Here is a 23,449-nt window from a genome sequence, read left to right on the forward strand (position 1 = left end):
TTTTGAGTGTGCTTGTGTCACTAACTCCCAATCTCCTTATATATTCAAAGGAAATGAACCTTTGTCGCAGCAAACTGATGAGTCACAATAGTTCAGGGAGCAGTTACTGTTCTAGTTAGATGAGACTTAGGTTTCTCAATAAATCTTTTACTCCTTTTAATACAAGCTGAACTTTTGAATACAACAAACTTTTAAAAAATATGTTTGAACTGCTTCAAAAGAAGCAAAGAATCTATATGTCAATGTACAACTTCAATGTCAAAAAAATTGGGGATGCCGTGTAAATCTCTTAAACCCATATCTGATTCACAGTAGAACACAGGGAACATATATAATGTTTCAAGTGAGAAAATGTACTAGTTTAGGAAAACAAAAAAAAGTTCACTTTGAATGTTAAGGCAGCAACATGTCTAAAAAGGGTTGGGACGGGGTTGTTTACCACCATGAAGCATTTCCTCTTTTTCCTTTTATCAATCGCCTGTAAACATCTGGGAACTGGAGAGACCAGCTGCTGGAGTTCTGGGAGAGGGAAATTGCCCTATTCTTGTCTGACACAACTCTTGCTGCTCAGCAGTCCCGTTGGGCAGCTTTGTTAGATTTCTTGCTTTTCCAAATGTCTTCAATTGGTCAAAAGACGTTGAAATAGCTCCAGTATACAGTTCAGCACTGTATTACTGAAATATGTGTTAATAACAATCTGGAAAGTCCTTCCTCGTTAGTGTGGAGTACACAGTGTCCATGTTTCCCAAAAAGAAGTTGAGATTTCAGTTCGTCTGACCACTTTGCCTCCGTCCATTTTAAATGAATTTTGCCGTAAACAAGATGACTGCATTCATGGATCATCTTCTTCTTTGAGTGCATGAATTGAGGCCAAAAGAGCAACGTCCAGAAGTGATTTCTGACCGTATTCCTTACACACAGAGATTTCTCCAGATCCTCTGAGTCTTTTGATGTCATTTACTAGATGATTCAAAGGTGTCACAATTTTATGTTAAGGAACTTTTTTTTCCTTGAAAATGTTCCAGAATGTATATTTGCATTTTGCACTTTTTTGTATTTTGAAACTCAGTCCTGCTAGAATGCTGTTTTTGTGACTCCTTGTCTGACTTTGCCAGTTAACCTAATAAGTCGAGCTGTTTCTTTTTAGTATACTTTTAGAGCCTTTTATTAACCCCATGCCAACTTTTTCAGTCATGTTACTGCCATCACATTCAGTAACATTCAAAACATTTTAAACATTTAATATATATTCCATGATCCATTGTTAATAAAATATGGGTTTCTGGGATTTCCAAATCAATGTATTTTGTTTTCATTCCCTTTCAACTTTTGTGGAAACAGGGTCCTTGGTTCGTTATTGACATAAGTACTAAGCATTTGAGTGTAGTAGAATAAGAGTTAAAAATAGGAACGATAGGAATTGACAGGAATAACTGATGACCCTTCACTTTGTCACATTCTGCAGTTTCACTGATAACCATAAAAATAAGTTATTGCTTGTATTTTAACTTATATTTGTCTACCAGAAAGTAAAAGAAATCGAAAGCATGTTATCCCACAGTACACTTGTGTACTGTCAATTTTATCCACAAGAGGTCTAACAATCTTACAAACCTAAAACCAATGCAATATGCCATATTACACTACTTCTGAAACACTTCAAAGGTTTGGAATTAGGCTACATTAGGAACTATTTCATTTATAAAAGACAACTAAAGCAGAGTGGAAAATCAATTTGAGCTAAAAGTCCCTGGGACCATAAGGAATTGTAGGTCTTTTGTAAAGAAATAATTATGGACTGCAAGTAAAAGCCTACTCACTTGGATATATAGGAAGATGTACTTAGTAGCGACTGGCACCTTTATAAATTATGTAATTATAAGCAATACACATTTAGTTGTTTGTTGATGTACTTGTCAACAACTGAAACTCCTCAGAGGAAACAGTAACATCCAATTTAATTTCCAAAAACACAGTGTGACTTAATGTCAGAATTATTAAAAGTACACTAACAAACAGAAATATATGTGCGCTTATATGTGTTTCCGGAAGTGATTTTTCACATGTGACCAGTGGAGGTTATAACAGAGGGCTACACTGGCGAGATCCACACCCATCCCTCCTGTTGCACGAGTCTTCTTGTACTACGGATGATGTCATCTTTGACTGGGAAGGGGAGGAGGGACCCCGGTGCCTCCAGTGCCTGCAGAATCTGCATCAAGCTAGTGTGAGGTAACTAGAGAGAAACAGGAAACTCGACCATCTGTCTTCAAAATCAAGCAAGTTTTTGAGTGTTCGATTTAATTTGATACGAATTCTTGATGACATAACGGCTAATGGTGGGCAGTGCAACAAGATTTAAATGCAAGAATTTTTTTTAAAAAAAGCCAGAAGTTTTTGTTTGTGTAATTGTTTGTTTTGTTTGCATATTTTGTTTGATTTTATTTTATTTTTTCAGTTATGTGACCATTAAGCATTTTGTATTTCTAAACTTTTCCACACAGTGCCAATTATTTGTTGTTTTAGGGGTTAGGGTGGGAACAAGATTGAAATTTTGGAATATTCTGAAGCATTTTGTGTTATTGTATACATTGTATTGGAACCTTTGTCTAATAAAAAGACCTTTGAAAGAAAGAACTTTTCAACACAGATAACCCCTGTTAGCTGGGCTTGACTACGAGTAACTTCGATGAGAAGGTGAAAAAACTATTTTTTCTTGGATTTACAAAAGTTTACATTCTATCATTTATTTATTTCCAAAGCACAAAAGAGGAAAAGTCAAGAAGCCACAAGCTGACCCATTTATTTTGAAAGGCTTGACCGGAGGTTGTTGAAAGTTAGCCTAGCTCGTAGCTTTTGTCAGTGGGAGGATCTCTGCTTGCCTGCCCCGTTTCTCTACACCCACTCTGTAAATTTAGCGAACACTGCAGCAAGAAGTGTGTCTGTGTGTGTCACGATCAAGAGGAAGGAGCAAGCAGGGATTAAGATTAATTAAAACCTCTCGTCCGGCTGGTGACAGGTAAATACGAACCGGAGCCTGTGGTTTGACTCAAAATTCTTATTTGACACAATCCGACTGTCTAATTATAGCTCACTTACTTGGGTGAAAGGGACAAGGTGGTGGCTTTTTCTCCTACTAACATTCGCCTTTTCTCGGGTGGATGACACTTTAATTCCTGACCTCGCTGTAATTTACAGTGAGGTCTAAGCAGCGAGGTTGTAGTTGGCGGGGTGTGTTTCTGTACAACTGTTGATAGCTTCATTGCTGCTAGTTTAAAAGTGACGGCACCAGATCAGATCCCGTCGGTATGTTCTCACTGTTCCAAGTGCTGCGACCTCAATAAGGCTAAGCAGCTCCTTATGGCAAATTTCCAAGTGTACCATTCCTGGGAACACTTAATTTTCTCATTGTTATGATTCAGGTTTCCTGTTTAAACTACAAACAGTGCTTTTCAAATATACTGAAAGAAATGTGGAGGATGAACTTTGGACTAATAATGTTTAAATAAGTGAAAGTCCAGCCCTGTTAATGGGGATTTAAATAATCTACAATAGAGAAACATATATTGGATAACCTCATACATGTTTTCCTTAGTTTGTTGAAATTAATTAGAAAGCTAACCAGAATTCTTGATGCACCTGAGTCAGCTGACTGGTCTGCAGTCTGAAAGCCAATAGCAGTTTTTAGCACTTTTCTCTATTCTGGTTGTTCTTTCTATCCTCAATTTCGTTGTTTGCCAGTGTGAGGTGAAAGGCATTTCTGGCAGATTTATACCTCTAATATTGGAATGTCTTTGAATTATTTTGGACAGAACAAGAAATGTAGATGCCACATGTGTACTAAATGATTAGTCCCTTGGATGGGTGCAGTGATTTATCACCAGGTGGCCTAGAAGTCATTAGAGACTTCTTCTCTATCACTAAACTAGGCTGTCTGGCTGTAGTTTCAGATTCATCTGCTGAATCTCAGCAAGAAAGCAACTTGACTTTTATCTCAAAATCTCAAAGCAGCTCTTCAAGACATTAAAATCCCTTTACGTTCAGTTTAGAATATGGATTTTTTAAAAAAATTCTGGCCATCTAAATGGCAGATTACAGTTCGTGTGAACTACCTGCAGGGTTTTGTTTTTTGTTTGTTTTTGTTTTTTTTTTTCTCAAAAAGTGTGAAAATTGTTTAAGCAGTTAAGTCTCATTTGTGCTAACCCATGGTACACATGAAGTTCATCCATCCATCCATCCATCCTCTTCCACTTATCCAATTCAGGGTCACAGCAGGGCCTATTCCAGCTACATATGAAGTTGTAGTTCTAATTTCTTTTTTTTAAATTTGATTTTGAAAACAATCCAAGTACTGTTGCACATGAATGGATTATTTGACTGGTCTGTTGACAGACAGACCAGTTGTTCTGTTATCAAGCAAAAAACAAAATGTAAACACTTTTTTTAAAGTTTCACAATTATTGAAATATCTTTGAATTTTGTAGAGAACAAGATATGTGAAGTTGGAATTCCACAAATTGTAAGAATCAAGTTATTGTTTTGTTTGTTTTTTAATATTAATAGTTTATTTTTAATCAAATGATTTTAAAATAAATATCTTTTAGGTTTGGACTCTCCTGTGTAGGAATTCATTAGCTAGCCTTGTGGCTTAGCCTCTTTGGGCAATGACACTTTCATTTCTGTCCACCAGTCAATGTTTAGAAATGCAAATACATTTTATAAAAGTTAATAAAAAAGCATCAGTGCCTTCAGGTAACAGACGATTGTTCTCCATTGCAATTTGGCAAATGGCATCCCTCTTTTGACTGTTTACCTGTATGCAAACGAAGCCTGTTCAAATATGTTTTGTAAACTAGCACGTGGAATATAAACAGAAAACAGAAAATTTCCACTACCAAAAAACTCTGTCCTTCTTACCTACAGATTCTAGAAATGCTCATAGAGATTGTGAAGGCCAGTGAGAAAGAAAACAGCCTGAAAGCTTAGGCTGTGCTCTGAATAACTGACAAATATCTACTATTGCAAGCCAATCAATTACTCATTTATTTGAGAAAATATTGGACAAGTATTGAGTAGTTATTATCATTATTATGACTTTAAAGATTAGAACAGTTGGCTTCTAAAGGAACAGACAAAAAACAAACTCGGGGAAACTCAATCCTCTTGGCCAACAAGTCATCCCTGTTTGGCTGCTCATGACCTGAGTTATTGAAGAGAAGTGAGTCCTATGGTACCTGTTCTCTCTCAGTGTAGCCGCTGCTTCTTGCCTTAGAGTTTGCCAGCTGACTGAACTCTGTTGTCTTCCCCTACTTCCTCTCAGCAGGCTTCAAGAGCAAGAGTGTCTTCCTTTGATGTACTTTTAAAGCCGTGGCTGCTTGACAGAAGCCATCTATCTAGGTCATTAATCTGGGAATGCCCAGCTGATTATGGTGATCAAACAAGTTTTTGCTGCATGAGACTCCACCTATATAATTGTGTTGAAACTGCAAACACCTGAAGGATGTGTTTTTGGAACCTTATTTGCTTTTCTGATCACATGCTTATACTGTTGTTATGACGTGATAGGCAGTTCGTTTAGTTGATTAAAACCGACCTTGCAGACTCTGCCAGGCCATTACTTTGGCTTGATGCCATGATTTTCCTGATCTCTTTATCACAAAGCGACCTGAAAGTTGGTACCACTTCTTCTGTACCACTGAACCTACAGAATTGCAGCAAGAAAAAAAAAACATAACTTATTTTCCAAAATGTCAACAGTCTTTTAATGCATAAAAATTTCTGTGCTTAGTTTACAATCACCTGGTCGTCTTCATATGGATTAATTGTCCATTGCTGTTAAGAGGCCTTAAAAATGATATATCTATTTTTTTTTAATGTCTTGGGCATAGCTGATTTTGGCACATTTGACCATTTCCTTGGGTGTAGCATATGGTCATGACTCGGTGAGACTCAGGAGCTGGGGTTTTTGTGCCCAAAGAATGCGAGAGGCTGACTTGATCTCCTCTGTGTGTTCCTGCTCTTGTGTAATGCAGATCGGCATTGAAACATTTTGTTTTTTGCGCTGTAGTCAACAGCTTATAGTAAGAGGGCTATATTTGATCAATAAGTACTAGATAGGAAACGGCTTGAAGGTATCTTTCAAATTCCTCTGTGTAATCTTTAATCTTGGTAGATGAGATGTGTGTAGGTGGTGCTGACAGCTGGTCCTGCGGGCTGTCTGCTCTATGTCATACACAGCCTTTGCCAGTTTATGAACTTTGCCCCATTTCTTAGGTTGCCTCGTGCAGAGATGCAGCTAATTCCTGGGTGCCCTTAGATCTAAAGGTTTCTGGACTGTTTCAGGACTGCACCTCTTGAGGATAAAAGGGACAAGTTGTCTGTTATTGTGAGTTGCGGTTCAGGTGCAGAAGTTGTTTGAGGACATTTTTGTAAAAGGCAAGCCCCTGAAGTACATTAAAAGGCCTTTTTCTTCTGTAGTTTGGAGCTACACGGCTAGACGGGAATGAATGTTTCTCTGTCAAACTGAGTCAAAATCCAGTCTGGCTTTTATTTTTCTCTTAGTTATAAAACCTGTTTCTACAACCAGAGTTGGACAGAGCTCCTTGACAACTCCTGTCTGTGTCACATTTTTTTTTTCTTTTACTGTACACTATCAGTCCTGTGAGCTTGTTATATGTGCAAAACAATCCTGATGGGACTCATTTCCTGTTATATGTTTGCAGGACATGAGAACAAAAAGTCATCATCGCTGTAGTCTCAGGAACAACATGTTTGTTAATTGCTGGATGTTCGTGTATGTTCAGCATTGTTGTTGATATCAAACTCACATGAGCAGAGAGAGGCAGCTCTACCTCAGCGGTCAGGGTCACGCTCTACTCTGCAGTAACTCTGTTCAGCTTGTTGCATAACTCCTGTTGGCCCTTAAGCCTCAGGAAACCTCCTTAGAGAAGGATTGAGGTGGCGTGTTCATTAACCCGGGGCATTGCTCAAATAGTTGTACAGAGTAATGGTGCTTTGCTTTCCCTTTTAATGGTTGTCTTTGGACCAAGTCTTATGACCTAAGTCTTAGACTTAAGACTTAAGTCTTGTTTTACTGTTTATCTCCTTCATAAGGACACTATGCTAAAAATATTTATTCATGTTTGTTGAATTTTGGTTTGTATTTAACACCTGTTTCATGATGAAATAATAAAATAAATAAAAAAATACATAATAAGTTATTAGAATCATTTTCCGTTCATTGGCTGGATACCTAAATCTAGGTCATTTATACCTCTTGATTATATGTGAACAGCTTACCAACTGAAATATTCATCATAATTATTCATACTTTGATACTTTTCTCTTTTTTTGTGGATGAACAAACAAGATATTCTTACGTGTTGGGTTGGATTTGGAGGGTAAGTGGATTTCGTTACCTTTGGACAGAGTGGCATAAGCTGTTTTTCCTCTAATTCCAGCCTTGAGGTAATTCTGTCAGTACTATCCCTTCATATTAACAGACAAGTATAATGTTAGCAGTTTACTCTTATTACCCTTAACAGTATTACTGTTAAATGCATAGCATTTGTAGCCTAATCTAATTTTCAATGCCTGCTTACTAGACTGGCCTTTTGAAATACCTACAACTTGACAACAAATACATAAGAGACCATAAAAATGCAAGCTACACAATGGAAATAGTGAGGTATTGCTTCAGAGCAGTGGGTTTTAATCTTTTTGTGCCAATTTCCAGGCTTCACAGGAAAGCCTTTTCTCATGTGTTTGTTTGCTTGGTAAATTGTGTGTATGTAGATAATTGCCATTTTTGTGCTGTTCTTTGTTATTAACCAGGAAAGTGGTCACTACATTTCTTGACACCAAGTGCAAACAGTAGAGTGGAAATTGAAGAGAAATTCTTCCTCTGTTGCTTTTGGGCTAATTTGTCTTAGCATGAGATGAACTGTGAAATTAAATGTAGCCTATAGTAGTGGATTTTTTTTTCCTGTTTTTCTTCAGGGACCACATAACGCGTTAGCAAGAACATTGTCTTTACAGCGTGGCTCACAGTGTAATGCAGAAATATTATAAAGTCCTGATAGACAGGATATTGTTCATTGATTTCATTAAACTACAAGAAAAATCTGAAAAGAATCTTTTTCTTCAGGCCTGCATTTCAGTGAAATAATATGGAAAAGGACTCCTCGGTTTGAACTGCTATTAACGCAGTCTGCGACCAGGAGTTGTATTGTTTCAACAGAACTCGGCCCTTTATGAAAACAACACAAGGTTCAATGGCAGCTTGTTGCCCCCGAGGCATAAAATACAATCCAGGAAGTCTAGATTTGGTAACAGATCTGTGAACATGAAGGTATTTCAGAGCCCAAAACAATAGCAGCAGCACTATGAGAAAATACCATGCAACTGTGGAAAGTTACCGTGGTGGTAATTATTTTTTAACTTATTCCACTTGAAATGATCCCTTGGACTTTAGGGATTGGCTACCAGAGCGCCTCAGTAGGAGACATTATGTTGCACTGTGAAGTGCAGTCACAATGGATTTTTGCAGGCACCCTAGCTTCATAACTAGAAGGATCTTTTTCAAATAAACAAACAGGCTGTTTTGGAGTTTACCCAGAATGCAACCTTGCCTTTTTTTTTTTCAAAGGGTCACGACCTTGCTTTGACATTTTGACAGGAAAATAAAAATTTCAGGATCATCTCACTAGATAAAAGATGAATGTTGGCTTTTCTTCCAAGAAACTCAATCATGACTCTAAGGTCAGTTAATTAAAGTTGCTTTGGTGTCATCCTGTGTTGTTTTTTTTTTTTTCAGGCAGCGTGCTTCTTTGATGTAAATAAAACAGATGGTCCTCAGCCAGTTCCACCATGATAGTTGAGTTTTTATGAACGTATTCCAGTAATATCTCTGTGCACGTTCAGATGCCTCGAGTTACATTGTGTACAGTCAAAGATATATGTGCCAGTTTATTTTTGGCTTTTCCACAGCTTTCAGTAAGAGTGTTAATTATTTAGTAACAACTGCACCTGCATCCAGTGGGGTTTCTAGTCAGACACTAGTTGTGGTAAGCGATGCTCAAACATGTTTTAATTGAATCAGGGTAAGAAGAGACTTTAGTATGAACGTGGAGAGGATGAGCTAAAGTTTTTTCCATGCTGAATCATGTTGAACAGGTGTCATCTGGAGGATAGAGCAAAATCGATTTCTACTAGCAACCACCTGCCTCTTTAGTAGTTGCTGTCATTAGTATCCATTAGTCCCCAAATTGAGAGCATCAGTCATAGACAGCCTGAGGATTTGGCACCATTTGTGACTATATGGGACATTTTCACGCATAATTTCCTTTTGTCAACGTGTCAAGATGTTCTCTCACAGGCTGCTAATATCAATAGGAAGAACTCAATGTGCAGCTCCAAAAAGCAACTGTGTACATGTGGCTGTATGTGAATGTAGGCATTGCACGCGTGCTTGCTTGCACGCGTCGCCTCTGGCTGCTCCCTCCATGCTCCGGCTCTGCCGAGGCCTGTCCAAACAGAACTACAGCCAAAAAAGCTCCTCCCAGGCTCCACAGAACAGGAAGTGGGTTGTTTTGTTTCACAGAGGCCTCGGTGCTGCTGTCTCCCACTTGTTTGGCTCTGAACCCATCATCTAGTTGAGAGTATTTCTGGTCCATTTGGCAGTCTCTGAAAAGCAAAAGATGCTGTGTGGTGTGCGTTGAGAAGTATCAGGCACTCTTCAATGCAGCTCATTATTTTTTGTTGTTCTTTTATAGCTGTCAAAGCCTTTGCTCTTTTTTTTTTTTGTTCTTCATGAGCATATTAAACATGCAGAATAACTGGAGTGAGTAAATGGAGTGAGGAGCCTAAATTCAAACTTGAGTATTTGGTGCAGCTTAACAAAAGCTTTGCAGCTGCAGCACGGTTTGTGGGAAGTGTAGGAGTGGGTTCTTGGGAAAAAGACAGAAAATATGATCATACCCATGACCACAATTTCCATAGCAAGAAACAAGTAACCAAGTTGTTATTAAAACTGTCAACCGCCAAACACCCAAAGTTTCCTCCTGGTTATGCCAAGTTTTCATATGCATGGTAATGGAGCTGACAAGTAATTCATTCACTTACCCTTTTCATTTTGCTCTTTCCAGAGCAAAACTACTGATTCAGCCTATTTATTTCTTAACCATTTACATGTAATTTTATTTTAATAATTGTACGTACTTCCCCAGACTGTATTTAAATGAGCTGTTGTCTGTTTCGAGGTCAGCTGGTTAAGTGCTGATAGAGACGTTTACTGGCAAAAGTGGTCAATGGAGGATCTACTCAAAAAGTCAAGGCAATGTGAGGTTTTCTGGGCACCTTATGCTTCAACTCGTGTCCACTTGTAAAAAAGCTGAAACCAATTATAGACAGTAGCTCCACATGGCTGATTACCGTCAGCAACACATGGTGAAATACAATTAAATTTCCACATTGTAATGCTATTTCTTAACCCAGGTGTTTACCACAACATAGAATGGGCAGTTAACCAGCTGTCAGCTCTTTTTCCTTCACTGATATTGCCTCAATTTTACTGGCTGTTGTTTGACCTCTAATTTCTTTGCTTTTTCTGGAAGTCCCATGTCACCCTTACTCTCTAACTTCTAAATATTTCTGCAGCCACAACCCATTCAGATAATTAGTTGTGCTTGGGTTTTGGGGGTTTTTTTGGTTAAAATCCCTGGTTTCAAATTCTCAGATCTGAAATTTTGGCAGTTTCTTCGTCTTCTGACTGTAAACTGTAATTATTTCTCCACATTTCCAAACACAGCGAACTAATTGCTAGTGATAACCTGCCACAGCTTTAACTTTAGGGATGGGTATTATCAAACAGTCTGCAAATTCTTCCTGTAGTAAAATCTGTACAATCTGTGGTGTCCCGTTTTCATTTTTCTTGTGTTTGTAAACAGATGAGATGCTAAACAAGCTTATTATTTTTATGGTTATTTTGTGACTTGTTAAAAGGTCTTCAGAAGATTAATTTTGCCCCCCCAGCTCTGCATGAAATAAATCATGTCTAACAAGCCGTCCTGATGATACAATATGAAACCAGCAACAGTTTAAATAATGACCTCAGTCTGTGTTTCATTGTGATTTCTGAAGAATGGCTTGATGCTGCTTATTGAAAGCACTGGTGTTGCCATGCATCTGAGCAGCAATTAAAAGTGGGCGTTGGGGCAGAGTCGACTCAAAGTTTTGCCTGTAGCACAGAAAGATGAATTTCCCCTGATGAGTCGGTGCCCCTCGTGAAGAGTATTAGTGTCAAGACTGTCTGGCAGAAGGTGGATGAGGTGAGGAGCCAAATGACTATATGCACAGCTGCTCCCAGGCAGCAGGGCTCCAGCTCATCCATCAGCAGCACTGCTAACTCATCCCTATGCATCCCCAAACACACCAGCTGAACTAGTCTTCTGACCTGGGGATACTTCATAATGTTTCTTGATGGTTTGTGCACAAAAACTTGCAAAGCTTCTTAAAGCATAGGTATAACATTTAAATGATTTTGATTTAGGGCTAGGATGCCTGCACAGTACACACATGGAAACAAAACGAGTTTAGTGTTTTGGCTTTTTTAGGATGCCACCAAGCACTTCATCAACTACTCTAATTTCCTTACACTTTTCTCCTCCTTGCAAGCCAGCAGAGGATGCAGAGCCTGATAACACATCCCTTCATTTCCTAGCTTTTACTCAACATGTCTTTTATTCCTCTCCTTCACTCCAGTCTCATCCTCCATCTCTTCTGTTCGTGTGGCTTTGTAGACTAGATTTGGCATTGGGGATTCAAGGTCTGTGACTGCATTTTGCCGTGACAGTATGTAGATCAAAGCTTTCCCGAAGGTGTAATGCCGTACGGCCTGTCAGAAATGTCAGAGTGGTTGCTTTGGAGCTACACTGCTTGAGCAAGGAAAAAAATCACTGTGTTCTTGATTTATCTTATGATCCCTACAAATAATTTAAATAACTACTATGTAAAATCCACGAATAGATGAGACGGTTAATGTCTTGTTTGACTTCAGGCAGACATGTTTTGAAGAACTTCTTGTTGTTCTCCCGACAGAAATGGCAGCCATTCGGAAGAAGCTGGTGATTGTTGGAGACGGAGCTTGTGGGAAAACATGTCTTCTCATTGTTTTCAGTAAAGATCAGTTTCCCGAAGTCTATGTCCCTACTGTGTTCGAGAACTACATCGCTGACATCGAGGTTGACGGAAAACAGGTTTGTGCTATTTACACAAAAACGGACTCGATTAAAGTGATGGTGTCTCTCGTCATGAACACAGAAATGCTTTTCAATTATTTAGGCTAATTGTAGATTTAAGAACATGAGAGTGTAAGTAAAGTCCAATCCCCCTCAATTACTGCTGCTACTGTCAACCTCTCCCATCTCTCACACCAGACAGTTGCACTAATATTGCCAGACGTACCATAAACACTTGAGGTTTTTGTTTGTTTGTTTTTTAAGTAGTTGACCAAAGTAGGCTTCTAATTATGATGATGCAACTGCTGGCTGAGAATGCAAGTGTGAAGTGGATTTTATAATATTTCAGGAGCTAGCTTTCTGAAGGACTACATTAAACTAAAACAGGCCACAGGCACCAGTTGAAAATTAAGAAGATACATTTTTCGTAATTGCGGTGTAAATATAATCTTGGTTTCCACAATATCAACACTTAATTTTTTTATTGGGGTTCTCTGAAAGAGTAGTGACCTTATTAGCCAGACAAGAGATAATGTGCTATCGACACCATTGTTTACGTGTGTGTTTTTGCTCCTGGACAAGAGCTGCATGCACAGCCTTAAACAAGAGAAAACAAACCTCTGTACAGTTTTTTGTGCGTGTGACGTCTTGAATCTGAGTCATGGGAAGGTGGTGAGGGTCGAGTTTAAACTGCAGATGGCTCGTTATGTCCAGTCGTTTTAATTTTTTCTTTAGCCGACCATCGCTACACAACTTGGCAAAACAGGAAATGACTCTACTTCCCAGCTTCCTGTTCAGACGGGGAACAGGGATGTCTCTTAGCAATCCCATTCCTTCCCTCAGGATCACCATCCTCGTGCTACTGCCTGATAAACGTGCCTCACTTCCTGTCCTTGTCCTGGCTGCACTTCTTAGGTAGAGGTAGGCAGGAGGTTAAAGCTCATGTTCTGGACAGGAAATTTAAAGTTAGGGAGCCATGATGGACATCAGATTAGAAAGGGATCATTTTGGAAAAGATGTGAGTGTCAAGTCTTTGAGTGTCTCTATGGAGGATAACCATCCCGTCAGATTTAGCTTCTTACACAACAGGATGGATTAGATTTGTGTTCAGCCCCAAGTTTTTAGCTCCTCAACCCCCACCCCATGAGGCACAGATACTGTCATCGTCAGCGGACTGAGCCGATTCCACAAATAGCTGTGGGGTTTGGGGTCTTTTTCCTCTGTCTTTCCCTCCCTGATCTCTGCAGCTTACAACTAGTCCACTGGGAACATAGAGCTCTGGTTCCCCATGCAGTCTCAACAGTGTTCGACCACCTCCCACCTTCTGCCTCTGCAAACCTCTATTTTGGGACCGTTAACAGATTTTTGTGCTTTCTGTGGGCATACAAAAATCTGTCATTCAGCAAAGTTCTGGTATTTAAACTTCGCAAAAGTTTCTTTTTTCTTTTTCCATTGAATCCAATGAGTCAGCTGAAGAGCAAACTCAAGTGAAGCTTGGCTGTTGATGCCTTTAGAGGGAGGCACGCTAACCGGTTTGATGGTTGCTAATCTCTCTTTCCCTAATTGAATTAATCAGTGGTGTGATGGGATGAGCCCAGTCACCAAGTTCGTTTCCACAACACTGACAGCCTTACACAACTAATAGACTTACAGTATGAAGCCCTGATTAGGTCAGAGCTGCTGGGGTGATTTAAAAAAAACGAATTCACTTTGATTGATTGATTGATTGATTGAATCTTTATTTTGAACATGTTAAAAAAGTACAACAACATAGAATTAAAAGAGACAAATAAACAAAGCAAAACAAAAAGAAAACGAGCAACCACAACACTTTAAGATGAAGAAAGTAGTTGTAACAAGAGGGAAAAGCGATACTATGTCAGATACTTCCAGCATTGTTTGGTTCCCCATATTTAAACCTCCAGCCTTTGGGAAGATTACTCAGATCCTCCACATGCCTCAGAATTTCTGCGTCATTGAGCAGAAGTGATGTCATGACTGGTTATCTGTTGCATTCGTCTCCATTAGTGGGCAACGGTATGTTAACTGTTTACAAGAGAAGTCTGTGTTTATAAAGATGAGTAATATTAAGGAGCAAAACTACATTTGTTCTGTTCCGGATGAATCCATGTTTTGATGTTGTGTTTTTTCCAGGTGGAGTTAGCATTGTGGGATACCGCAGGCCAGGAAGACTACGACAGGTTGAGGCCTCTCTCTTACCCCGATACAGATGTCATCCTGATGTGCTTCTCCATTGACAGCCCAGACAGTTTAGGTGAGGAAAGAATAAATTAGAGTAGTCTGTTTTTAAAATGTCATATTACAAATGATGAATAACGAAACTTATAGTACTTATAACTTCTATTGTGGCGGACCACTAGAGGGCTCCACTCACACCCACTGTTGAGGAAGTGTGTTCCTGTGTTTTGTGGCGCGATATGTTCAGTTGCTGTTAGAGACGAATAAAGAAGGAGTGAGAACTGAGAGCTCTGTGTCGTTGATGCTTACCTCCACATTGGTGACCCCTGACTCGAGCATGCAACGCGCCGCAGATAACGCAGACTCCGCTATGGATGCATCAGCGGCCGCCGGACCTCCGCCTCCTGTTGCAGCTATGTTCGCTGTGGCGCTGAAACTGCCGGACTTTTGGCTCCATGACCCGCCGTCATGGTTCGTACACGTGGAGGCTCAGTTCGCCCTTCGCGGCATCTCCGCTGACGACACAAAGTATCACCATGTGGTGGCCTCGCTCGACCCGCTGGCCACCCGTCGCGCGATGACGCTCCTCCGGGACCCACCCGCCCAAGGGAAATACGCCGCCCTCAAAGAGCTGCTTCTTCGGCGCTATGCCCTCTCCGATGCTGAACGAGCCGAAAAGCTCCTCAACCTGTCAGGCTTGGGTGGCGGTACCGCGCTCGAGCTCATGGAGAACATGCTATCGTTGCTCGGGCCGGATGACGGTGGATTCCTCTTCGCCCACCTCTTCCTCCGCCAACTACCGGCCGCCGTGAGAGCTGTCCTCGCAAACTCCCCGCTTCTGCCTGCAAAGGATTATCGCTCCCTGGCTGAAGAAGCGGATCGCATTCTCCTGGCTAGCCGCACTTTCGACGTTCACGCCCTGGCTACGGACTCGCCGGCGGCACCTTCCACGCCTCCACCTGCCTCCCTCGGAGCATCCGCCCCCTTGCTGACGGCAGGGGTTGCTACACGCCGGCACCGCGGAAAGAGCATCTGTTTCTACCATCAGCGTTTTGGCGACAGAGCGCGTCGCTGCCTGCCGCCTTGTGCTTTCACGGCCCAGGGAAACGGACCCGCCAGCGCGCCGTAGCAGCCGCGACCGCTGGCAATACAGAAAGGCTGCTCTTCATAGAGGACTCGCGCGCCGGGAGACGTTTTCTCGTGGACTCCGGCTCCCAGAAGAGCCTCCTTCCCCCTACCGCTGCCGACAGAGTTTCCATCGCTGTCTGTCCCTAATTTCTCTAGCACGGTAACGAAGCATGGGGTTGAGCATTATATTCCCACGGTCGGGCCGCCTCGATCCCGCGAAACTGTCCGTCGCTCGGGAAGAGTTTGCAGCCATGGAGCGGCTTGGCATTGTACAGCGTTCGAACAGTGCATGGGCCTTTCCGCTTCACATGGTGCCCAAATCGGACGGTCGGTGGCGGCCATGCGGAGATTTCCGCCGTTTAAATAATGCCACGGAGAATGACCGTTACCCCATCCCCCACATTCAGGATTTTTCTGCCAATCTCGCTGAAACGTCGATTTTTTCTAAAATTGACTTGGTGCGGGGGTATCACCAAGTTCCCGTGCGCGCCAAAGACGTTCCTAAAACCGCTGTCATTACCCCCTTCGGCTTGTTCGAGTTTTTGCGCATGCCGTTTGGCCTGAAAGGTGCCGCCCAGACCTTTCAGCTGCTGATGGACTCCGTTTTGCGTGGGCTGCAGTTCGTTTTTGTTTATCTGGACGATATATTGGTGGCCAGCTGCTCAGCGAGTCAGCACGAGTCCCATCTGCGCCAGGTTTTCCAACGTTTGGCAGCGCACGGCCTGATTATCAACTCTTCCAAGTGCCAGTTTGGGTTGCCTGTTCTGGATTTCCTCGGGCACCGCATTTCCGCTGAAGGTGTGGTTCCGTTGCCCGACAGAGTCCAGGCTGTTTCGGCTTTTCCGCGTCCCACGTCGGTTAAAGCGTTGCAGGAGTTCTTGGGGATGATAAATTTTTACAACCGCTTTCTCCCCAGAGCTGCCCACCTGCTACAGCCACTCTATGCTGCCTTAAAAGGTAAAACAGCCAAAGATCCGGTTGACTGGCTGCCGGAACGCGTCCATGCATTTTCCGCAGCAAAGTCTGCGCTGGCTGACGCCGCCCTGCTGGCCCACCCGTTTCCGTCGGCAGAGATCGCGTTGACCACCGATGCGTCCGACGTGGCAGTGGGTGGTGTGTTGGAACAGCGGGTTTCAGGTCTCTGGCAACCGCTCGCCTTTTTCAGTCGTACGCTCCGGGATGCTGAACGCAAGTACAGTGTTTTTGACAGGGAGTTGCTGGCCCTGCACCTCGCGACACAACATTTTCGTTTTTTCCTCGAGGGTCGCAACTTTACTGCGTACGTTGACCACAAACCTTTGACGTTTGCGATGTCCAAGGTCTCTGACCCATGGAGCGCACGCCAGCAGCGCCAGTTGGCGGCCATTTCAGAATTTACCACAGACATTCAGCATGTGGCTGGTAAGTCCAACCACGTCGCTGACTGTCTCTCACGTGTGCTGGTTTCTCCGGTGTATGTCGGCGTCGACTACGCTGCCATGGCCGCCGAGCAACGTGCTGACCCGGTAGTCCTTGCCCTTCAGTCAGCAAAAACGGGCCTCGTGCTGGAGGACACCCCGGTGTGGAACGGCGGTCCGCACCTTCTTTGCGACGTTTCCACCGGCCGTCCCCGCCCGCTGGTTCCCCTTTCGTGGCGTCGTCGTGTTTTTGACTCGGTGCATGCCCTCTCTCATCCCGGCGTCCGGGCCTCGGTCAAGCTGGTCAGCGCCAGGTTCGTTTGGCCGGGCCTTCGCAAGACGGTGAAAGAATGGGCGGCGGTTTGTATCCCATGCCAACGCTCGAAAATCCACCGGCATACACAGGCACCCCTCGAACCTTTCCGTGTCCCGGGTAGGCGTTTCGATCATGTTCATGTGGACCTGGTTGGTCCCTTACCGCAGTCACAGGGTTTCACGCACCTTTTGACTGTGGTGGACCGCACGACCAGGTGGCCGGAGGCCGTACCCCTGGCGTCCACGACAGCGGTGACGGTGGCCAGGGCATTTCACGTTTCGGTCCCCCGGCTGACATTACCTCGGACAGGGGCCCCCAGTTTGTTTCTGAGCTTTGGTCTGCTATGGCTGACGGCCTGGGGGTCAAGGTCCACCGCACCACAGCATACCACCCGCAAGCTAACGGGATGTGCGAACGGTTTCACCGGTCACTTAAGGCCGCGCTCCGGGCTTCCTTAACAGGTGGCGACTGGGTCGACCGTCTTCCGTGGGTTTTGCTGGGATTGCGTAGCGCGGTTAAAGAAGACCTCGGGGTTTCCCCGGCTGAACTGGTCCTCGGCCAGCCTCTCCGGGTCCCCGGGGAATTCTTACCTGAGAGCCCTCCCCCATGTTTCGATACCTCTTTGTTGCCTTTTCGCCCCCCAAGAGACTCATTTCCTGTTCCTGGTCCTGTACACCACTGCTTGCCTGACACTTTTGTTCCGAGTTCGTTGGACTCTGCTTGTTTCGTTTTCGTCAGGCACGATGCTCATAGGACTCCGCTGCGTCCACCATATGACGGGCCATACAGGGTTCTTAAACCAGGCAACAAACATTTCATTTTGGACTTTGGCGGTCGGCAGGAGGTTGTCTCTGTTGACAGACTTAAGCCTGCACATGTTATGCAGGAGGATCAGGTGGTCCCGGCCCAGGCCCCTCGCCGCGGCCGCCCACCTGCCACCGGGCTGATGGATTCTGTTTTTTCCCCCAGGAGCGACCCAAAATCAACGGAGTCCGAGTCGTCTGCAGCTTTTTCTGACCGCCAGTGCCAGCCTCGCTCCCGGGCTGGGTTGCCCTCTGTCAGTTCCCCACCCCCCCGGTTCAGCCGTTCCGGCCGTTTACTTAAGCGCCGGGTCCTGGACTAGTTCTGCTGGGTGTTCGGGGGGGGGGGGGGCATGTGTGGCGGACCACTAGAGGGCTCCACTCACACCCACTGTTGAGGAAGTGTGTTCCTGTGTTTTGTGGCGCGATATGTTCAGTTGATGTTAGAGACGAATAAAGAAGGAGTGAGAACTGAGAGCTCTGTGTCGTTGATGCTTACCTCCACACTATTCCATTAAAATGATCGTTCATGAACATATTGCTCTATCTTACATAACCAAACGTAGGTCAAATAAGCGAGAGAGGGTCCTTGTAAAATACCCTAATATACTTAATGGGAAGTGGGATTAATGCAGCTAAAAACATCTTTGCCTCAAGGAGGCTGCAGAGCAATCCATCATGAGAAGCGTTCTGCACTGTGACTCTGCACTTCTTGTCCTCTTTTTATAGTTCTCCTCCCTATACTGAGTATTTCAGCTCACTTCTTGTCTTTCCTGGGACAGAAAACATCCCTGAAAAGTGGACGCCTGAGGTGAAGCACTTTTGTCCCAATGTTCCCATCATCCTGGTGGGGAACAAGAAGGACCTGAGGAACGATGAGCATACACGGAGAGAGCTAGCCAAGATGAAACAGGTACAAAGGCCCCTGAAGGTCAATGAACAGTGGAATGAGCTAATCTGATGCAGGTAGAGAGCTCTTGAAATCTCAGGCACTAAAAGGCACTGGATATGTGCTGGGTTGAAACATTTCATTTGTTAGGATTTTGTTTGACATATTTAGGCACGTGTTATTGACCCTTTTAAAAAACTAAATAAAAAAGGGTCATGTAGCACTACCATCCTGTGAATGTTTGCAGTCTCACATTTATTTCTAAAGGAGCTGCATGACGGATGACGTTAATCTTGCTTTTCCTGCTTCACCAGCGTACTCGGTTTAAGAACTGTCAGCTTACAGAAACACTAAAGGCCTGTGTGTAGAAATGGAAAATTCATTATTGTACAGGGTTTCAACCACATGTTTACGACATTACACCACCAGTGTATTAACTACAGCATCAATCTCACAGCTTACTGACAGTGACGGGACTTTTCTTAATATTTTTCGACCACATCAGAACTATGACAGGACAGAAATGTTCTAATCCAGAGCAGCATGTGAAAAGCAGAAGCCTCAGATGGCTGTACAGTCAGAGCATGAAATATGATTCAGGGAAGCTGGTTTAATTTGTCACCGAGTATGAACGCTTATCGCAAAACACAGCGTTCGTACTGCAAAGAAGATATTATGTAATTGGACACTTTCTATCAGATGGCTTTACAAAATAAAATTGAGAGAAGACAGCAGGAAGAAGAAGAATCCCTCTTCTAGGATTGGCATGCAATCATTTAGAGTAAGAAAGCAATAGAAGAATCGAAATATAGAAAATCACAATGTCAAAAGTGTCAGTAACAAGTTAAAGCATGTGTCTCTGTCAAACTGATTTCATAAGATGTAAAAGATTTCAATTTGCTAATCAAAACATACTGACAGTATAAATGATATGTCAAAAAAGCAAAATGTTTTGTTTTCTGTCACTAAGAGGAGAACAGCAAAGTGAAAGCCCGAATAACATCTCAGTTTTATGTTTTCACAGTGGAATCTGTAGATGAGCTTTTCCTGTCTGTGGAAATCAAGACATCAGTAGTCAGTTCAAGAGTTTGACTCTTACATAGTAAAACAGACATCGGTTTGATATTTGTAAGATATGTGATAAATGGCTTAGACATTAAGCCATAAACTTGAGCTCTTGATTCCAAGATTTCGTCGGTTTGGTAAATGAGTCATGCCAAAAAGGCGGTGAGAGGCATATCAAACTGTGCTTATTCTTTTGTTAATAAGTATTATGGTAGTGAGGGGGTGTTTAGACTGTAGCTGACAATGATCAGTGTATTAGTGTATAAAATGATTTTGTTTTATCAGCAGTTCAAATGCAAAACGACTCAGTTTAATGTCACATATATGACAAAAAACAGTTAAAAAAAGAGCCTTTTTTTGCATGAAAAATAATTCATGTTTTAAGTACAGTTACATTGATAATTTTGTATTGATTCTGCTTATGGAATGACTTATTCTTGACTGATTGTTAGTGCTCTAATTTCACTTTAAAAGGGGGAAAAAAATCAAGGATCTCTTCAGTGATATCATGATTTTCCCTGGAAAGTAAACTGAGCTCTCCTTCTTTTCTCAGCACTTTAATTGAGTCCCTAATGGTGTCCGATCTAACCCTGCAGGAGCCAGTGAAGACAGAAGAAGGCAGAGACATGGCTGGTAGGATCAGCGCTTTTGGCTACTTGGAGTGTTCTGCCAAGACGAAGGATGGTGTGCGGGAGGTGTTTGAGATGGCCACGAGAGCAGCACTGCAGGTCCGCAAGCGCAAGAAGAGAAGTGGCTGCACGGTGCTGTGAGCAGTCCAGACGCCATCAAATCAGCTGACCAATTGGAGAAAAATAACACATGAAAAAGGACTGACCTATTACCAAATGGATCTTTGTACTGTATCTCACATTTCATGACAAAGACAGGCAGATGAATTGAACATAAACAAACCTAATACAGGAAATGAACTATATGACATCTGTGGCTAGAAATTGATGTTTCCGTATTGATTTGCTTTTGTCCCTCCCAAAATCTGTCTTAACAATTTACACTTTTTTTTTTTTTTTTTTTTTAAACTTGGCTTTGGTAGGTGCACATTTGTATGCGGTATTGTTCTTCACAAGCTTCTCGGGCAAGTGGCATCATTCTTAGCTTGTATAAATAGGCGGTTCACTGTAGCAGTAGCGATAGAGAATTAAAGATGATATCTTTTGACCATAAGAGCTAGTGCCTTTTTTAAGTTTATACACCACCGTCTGTTTGTCGGCGAGCTTGCATTTCGGCTGAGGACCCCTTCATTGTACTGTAGCTCATTTTACAGTGTTGTCATTGTGAAACCTGAGCAAAGCCATAAGTAAAGGCTTTCAGTGCTCGTCAAGTCAAGCACAATGAATGGTTGCTTGTGTCATTTTTTTGTTGGTATGAAACATCAGTTTCACCTTCCCCATTATGAGCCCACTCACATCGAGGATAAAGAAAGGCAGCTGCTTCTGTAATGTAATGTGTCAACAAAGGAGTGTGCTTCCCATTCTGCATAAAATTATTCACATTCGCCCCTCGTAATTGTTGCTCGAAGCTAGATGGGAGGGGAGGGAGAGGTGGCCAATTGAGACGCAAGCCAATATGACTCAACTATGCACAATAGCTGTTAGGACCAACAGGGAGATGACACAAGTGGAATCACATGTAGGCCACGGCCTGGTGAACCCTCCCTTGTTTGTTTCTTATGAGTGACTGAGTTCAGCTCTTTTTGCTAAGTTAACTGGTTACACCCGTTATTGGAATCTTGTTTGTGATACTGGTTAGCCCAGTCATGGAAATCGCATCCTGTTAGGCTGGATGTTTCCAGTTGGATGACATTCTTTACATGTCTGAGAAGAGCCACAGTGTGTGCGAGTGAGTTTTTTGTTTCTTTTCCTGGTGCCTTCTCTGTTCTGGTGTGCCTTTTTCGGTTGTTCTCTCCCAGACCAGATGGACTAGCTGCTGAATGTCAAGCTGATACTCACTGACAAGGTCAAGAGTGACCGTTCTGATGTTTTTTTTGTTGTTTTTTTTCCAAGGCTTGGTTCTTTAAATAGATTGATGCATGGTAAAATGTGTTATTTGATGTATGCCATCATTTTTTAAAAAAAACATTTTGTGTATGACACATCTTTGTCTTGTCAGATGAGCAAAATAAGTTTAAGTTCTTGCATCATGTGAAAATTACAATATGGTTGATTGAGAAAACATCTGTATGCAACCATTTCCTTTGATGTTTTACTTAAAAAAAAAAAAAAAAATCAGTTACAACCTATAGGATGGAATTTAAGCTCACTCTTTGGAAATATACTCGGCATTTAAGGATGTAATTAAATTTCAGTTCACTAGGACATGTCAGATCGTCCTCTAGTATCTGTATTTGCTCATATCCTCGCAGAATACTCTAGTGAACTTCCCCTGATGATAATAGCTTGATATTCCTGAAAGGCCCTCATCGACTGTCCTGAGGCACACTCTTTCACACCACTGTTGCTCAGTTGTCTACTTTACATGTCCACTGGTTGCATGAAGGGTGGATTTCTTAATATACGTGGCAAAAACAATATCATCTGTGTTGCATGCAACCTTCTTACAATTCCATCAAAAGCACCAAACCTACCAGTTATTATTGTAAAACTGTGTGTAATGCAAATTTAAACCCTTTGCTGGTGAAGCACATAAATGATGCTTTAAACGAGCAGGCCAGCAAAGAGGCTACAGCTCAGACGAGGTGTTGTGATTGTTTTAGCCGACAAACGCACACAAGCAACGTACTAATGTTCTATCCACCCTCCAATCTTTAGAGGGCGGATGCTACTTTTAACTCGGGACTCCGTGCACTAATATGGACAACAAGCACACCATTTGGGCAAGGGTAAACATTCATATCTCTACAACTTCTTATCGATGAAAACATTTCATAGTGGTGGCATGGTGTTGACGTGTCTTAACAAGCTCTCGCAAGGAATACATGGGAATTAGAGATCGGCAGAGAGTTAAATAACTTAAAGCTGGGAGTAGAATCATAACAATTGGAGCAGCGGAGGAGCTAGTGTTGAACATATCACTAAGAGCATGTACTATACTGCTGTCCATGTGTATGCCGATAATGTCCCGCTAAAAAAAATGTCCTTGCTATATTGATGCATGCATGAGAAATCCATGGGTCTTTACAGTGCGCGCACATACAGAAGCACTAACATCGCACACCTCTGTGGGAACAGCTTCAGCTCAGTGTTGTGCAACTTTTATTTCTCTCTCTGGAAGTATTTGAAATCAATTAAAAGTATCCAGATTTCTATAAAAGCTCATTGTAATAATGCTTTGTAAACAGAAAGTGTTGTAGTGAACATTTGAGCTGAAGTGAACATGAACATTGTTAATAAACTATTTTTGCGAATAGACAGACCAGTCTCCTCAGTCCATTCTTGAACAGG

The 23,449-nt window shown here is 42.4% G+C and overlaps 2 protein-coding genes across 2 annotated transcripts; both read left to right on the forward strand.

Moving 5' to 3' along the window:
* Positions 1-2,878: 2,878 nt before the first annotated feature.
* Positions 2,879-23,420, forward strand: LOC102779597 (rho-related GTP-binding protein RhoA-D-like). The gene is made up of 5 exons (XM_006782806.3): positions 2,879-3,019; positions 12,097-12,254; positions 14,391-14,511; positions 18,859-18,989; positions 20,627-23,420. The coding sequence occupies exons 2-5, from the start codon at positions 12,099-12,101 to the stop codon at positions 20,798-20,800; spliced, it is 582 nt and encodes a 193-aa protein (XP_006782869.1). The 5' UTR covers positions 2,879-3,019; positions 12,097-12,098; the 3' UTR covers positions 20,801-23,420.
* LOC148102807 (uncharacterized) lies at positions 14,518-15,639 on the forward strand. Its single transcript, XM_087840964.1, has one exon. The coding sequence runs from the start codon at positions 14,737-14,739 to the stop codon at positions 15,562-15,564; it is 828 nt and encodes a 275-aa protein (XP_087697090.1). The 5' UTR covers positions 14,518-14,736; the 3' UTR covers positions 15,565-15,639.
* Positions 23,421-23,449: the final 29 nt, after the last annotated feature.

The sequence above is a fragment of the Neolamprologus brichardi genome, chromosome 5 (genome assembly GCF_056152115.1).
Source record: "Neolamprologus brichardi isolate AB-2024 chromosome 5, ASM5615211v1, whole genome shotgun sequence".
NCBI lineage: Eukaryota > Metazoa > Chordata > Actinopteri > Cichliformes > Cichlidae > Neolamprologus > Neolamprologus brichardi.